The 3898-nt window shown below is 43.4% G+C and overlaps 1 protein-coding gene across 1 annotated transcript; it reads right to left on the bottom strand.

The window, feature by feature from the left end:
• Positions 1–1034: 1034 nt before the first annotated feature.
• Positions 1035–3152, bottom strand: LOC113871655. Its single transcript, XM_027508755.1, has 3 exons — positions 3010–3152; positions 1920–2838; positions 1035–1742 (listed from the first exon to the last, which is right to left on the bottom strand). Exons 1-3 carry the CDS (start codon positions 3150–3152, stop codon positions 1035–1037), a joined length of 1770 nt encoding a protein of 589 aa, XP_027364556.1.
• Between the last annotated feature and the right edge of the window lie 746 nt (positions 3153–3898).

Genomic DNA, 3898 nt, shown 5'->3' with positions numbered 1-3898 from the left:
ACATTTACCTTGCCAAGGTGGTAAGATAATGTAAAATCATAGTCCTTGAGGAATTCCATCCATCTCCTCTGCCGCATGTTCAACTTCCTCTGATCAAACAAATACTTCAAGCTCTTGTAGTCACTAAACATCTCAAACCTTGCTCCATACAGGTAGTGTCTTCATACCTTAAGGGCAAAGACCATCGCAGCTAACTCCAGATCGCAAGTCGGATAGTTGACTTCATGCGGGCGTAACTGTCTTGAGATGTACGCAACCACTCGTTTGTCTTGTATTAAAACCCACTCAAGTCCTTGCCCAGATGCATCACAATACACATCAAACTTCCTCTTTAGGTTGGGCAAAACTAACACGAGCGCTAACATCAACCTTATTTTCAGCTCTAAGAAACTAGCTTCACACCCATTGGTCCATTTAAATTCTTTTCCCTTGCGAGTCAGCTTCGTTAAGGGCAAAGCTATCTTAGAAAATCCTTCAATGAACTTCCTATAATAGCCCGCTAAACCCAAAAAACTGCGGACCTCAGTCACATTTGTCGGTCTCGGCCACTCAGCTACTACTTCCACCTTTGCAGGGTTTACCATGATCCCTTCCTTCGACGCTACGTGCCCCAGGAACTGAATCTCTGATACCCAGAACTCACACATGGAGAATTTCGCATATAGTTGCCTCTCCTTCAGAATTTGTAAAACAATCCCCAAGTGCTTGGCATGCTCTTCCTAAGTCTTCGAATAAATAAGGATGTCGTCAATGAATACCACAACAAACTTATCCAAAAACTCATGGAAGATTCTGTTCATGTAACCCATGAACATCGCAGACGCATTGGTCACTCCAAACGGCATCACCAAGTACTCATAGTGACCATACCGCGTCCTAAACACTATCTTAGGTACATCTGCATCCTTCACCCTTATTTGATGGTATCCTTACCTTAGGTCAATCTTAGAAAACACCGCAGCTCCTCTCAACTGGTCTATCAAATTGTCAATCCTTGGAAGCGGATACTTGTTCTTGATCGTCACCTTGTTTAACTATCGGTAGTCCACACACATCCTCATACTCCCATCCTTCTTCTTTACCAGGAGCACTGGTGCTCCCCACGGTGACACACTCGGTCTCACAAATTGTATCTGCAATAAATCCTCCACTTGCTTCTTAACCTCTGCCAACTCTACTGGTGACATCTTATAAGGTGCCACAGAAATCGAGTTTGCCCCCGGAATAAGGTCAATAGCAAACTCTATCTCTCTCTCAGGCGGTAACTCAGAAATATCTTTAGGAAAAACTTCCAAGAAATCCCTCACCACAGGGATGTACTCCGGCTCTACGACACTTTCAGTCTCCATTGAAAATATCACCATAAAGACCTTAGCATTTACCGTGTTCTTCCATGCACCCTGACCCATAAGTCTTGGAACCTCCGTTATTGTTACACCGAAGACCAAATTCTTCTCCCTACAATCCAATAGTACATGGTTGGCAGCCAGCCAATCCATTCTTAGAATTACATCCAGTTGGGAAAGAGGCAAACAAATCAGATCTGCCTCAAATTCCCTACCATGCACCATCATTGAACACTCCAAACACACCCATGATGTCATAACTAATTTACCCGTCGGGGTAGTTACCACAACATTACAAGGCAGTTCAGTCACATACAAGTTCAGGCTCTTCACACAATCCACAGATATAAAAGAATGCGTAGCACCCGAATCAAATAACACATCCAATAATCGGCCCTTAATTACACATTTACCTCAGATTAGCTCCTCAGATTGTGAAGCCTTTGCCCCGCTCATAACAAAGACTTTACCAGGAATGCTTAGCTTCGGCCCCGTACTTGGCCCTGTGCTCCCTCTTGATTCTGGTCTCTGAGCTGTACTTGAACTGCCACTCCTGTTAGCAGCCCATCATACATTGGCATTGTGCCCCGACTTTCCACAATTGCTACAAGTTGCCCGCGACTGTGGGCAGTCCCTCACCATGTGTGGTCCTTCACACCTAAAATATTTAAGTGGTCCTCTGAAAGAGCCCAGTCTTGAGCCACTCCCACTGCTTTTCTCTTGAGATGAACTTCCTCTGAACTGTGAATTACCCAAGCCTGAGTATGGCCCCTTTGAGAATCTAGGAGGTCTCCTATCTTGCCTCATTGGACCGGCTCCCCCAGTGTCCACCATCTTCCCCCTTGAGTTAGCTTCAAAGATTCTACTCTTGCTCATCAGAGTGGGCAAGTCTGTCAACTGGAACACACTGACTGTAGCTCGGATGTCTGGCCTCAGCCTGTGCTCAAACTGAGCACACAAGTCCTTCTCACCATCCCCATGTTGGTAGTGAGGCCAGTACTTCATCAGCTCTTGGAACTTTGTTGCATATTCCTCTACTGTCATGCTTCCTTGCTTCAGTTCAAGGAATTCACGAACTTTCTGCTTCCTCAAATCTCGGGGAAAGTAATTCCCTAGGAAAATTGCCTTGAAGGTCTCCCACTGAACATAGCCATCCTTTTGTGGCAATGTCTGACCGGCAAACCTCCACCAATTTTCTGCCTCCCCACATAGCAAGTAGGTAGCATAACTCACTTTGTGCTCCTCATGGCACCCCATTGCATTGAAGACCTCCTCAACATCCGCCAACCACCTTTGAGCTCCCTCAAGGTTGAATCCTCCCTCAAACTTTGGAGGATCGTGCCTAGTAAAGGCAGACAATCCTTGGTACTCAACCGACTCTCTGCCTTGGTTGTGTACCATGGTCTCTAGAATTTGAGTCATGCGTTCTATGAGGTCATTGGAGCCTTCAGCTCCTCTATCTCTATCTCTACCAACCATGTTCAATTTATTGCTACAATAATTTAGCAAACACATTTCAGCACATCAGATCAATAACACATCTATAATTCAGGCAACAAAACAATCAACACTTACCTTGGACGCTTCAATCTGTTACCCCAGTCTGGTTTGGATGAACAGCTCTGATACCATTTGGTATCAGAGCAGGCCTCTCTCCCAGTACGGTGTGGTTCGAGGACGAGCCAAGCGTAAGCTGGTGGGCATGTGACACCTAGGCGCTAGGCGAGGGCAGGGAGTGATTGCAAGTGCAGTGTGGGTACGGACAAGGAGCCGCTCCTGGCAGGCTTCCGGCAGTAAGGGACACATGAATGAATCAAACTTACATCGGAATGAGAGGGAGATCTAGAGACTATGTATACAATTGAGGATAGATTAAAAGGAATTGACTAGGACTACCTATACCAAGAAAATGTATTTACTTTTTAGTGACCTATCACTTAAGAATTTCAAAGCTAAGCGTTCTTAACTTGGAGCAATTATGGGATGAGTGACCTTCTAGGAAGTTCTTGAGAAGTGTGTGAGTGAGGACAGAGCATACTAAAAAGTCTTGTGTTGATTTGTGGGGATACTCATCAATCCCGAATAAGTTGCCGAGCTGTTACAATATGGATTTATAATGCTAGTGTGATATTATGTTAATAAATGCATGGTTGGTCTTTGATGCTAACTATTTGTTTTCATTAATGTTTTATTTTAATTTATGTAGTCTTTGTAAGGTTGATTATGACACCTATTGTGTTTTTATCATTGTCAAATGGATATTGTTCATGGTGTAAAAGGTTATATGGTTTATGGGTCTAAGGAAGATGAAATAGGTAGGTTTTAGTAATTTTGGTTTGCTATTTCTAAAATTTAGTTGCATAAAATATTATTATTTAATTCCTAGATATCTTATCTACAATAATAAAATTGTCAAAAAAATAGCAGAAGATATGGTGCATAAAATACTCGTACCAGTGGTAATACATTGTTTAGAGCTGCACTTAGTTTTGCATGATTCCATGCTTAAATGGAGAAGGAGCGGGAAATCTTTACCACAAGCTCTTAGTATA

The sequence above is a fragment of the Abrus precatorius genome, unplaced genomic scaffold (genome assembly GCF_003935025.1).
Source record: "Abrus precatorius isolate BTA unplaced genomic scaffold, Abrus_2018 Scaffold7, whole genome shotgun sequence".
Classification (NCBI taxonomy): Eukaryota; Viridiplantae; Streptophyta; class Magnoliopsida; order Fabales; family Fabaceae; genus Abrus; species Abrus precatorius.
Note: the sequence above shows the minus strand (reverse complement) of the source record. Positions and strands in the feature narration are given on the sequence as shown.

What these genes read in the sequence shown, in the direction of transcription:
- LOC113871655 (XM_027508755.1), bottom strand. Translation starts at nt 3,152, where the DNA reads ATGTGTCCCTTACTGCCGGAAGCCTGCCAGGAGCGGCTCCTTGTCCGT. An exon ending in GCTCGTCCTCGAACCACACC is followed by an intron (nt 2,839 to 3,009) that starts GTACTGGGAGAG and finishes AAATTATTGTAG; the next exon opens with CAATAAATTGAACATGGTTG. An exon ending in AGTCGGGGCACAATGCCAAT is followed by an intron (nt 1,743 to 1,919) that starts GTATGATGGGCT and finishes TGTGTAATTAAG; the next exon opens with GGCCGATTATTGGATGTGTT.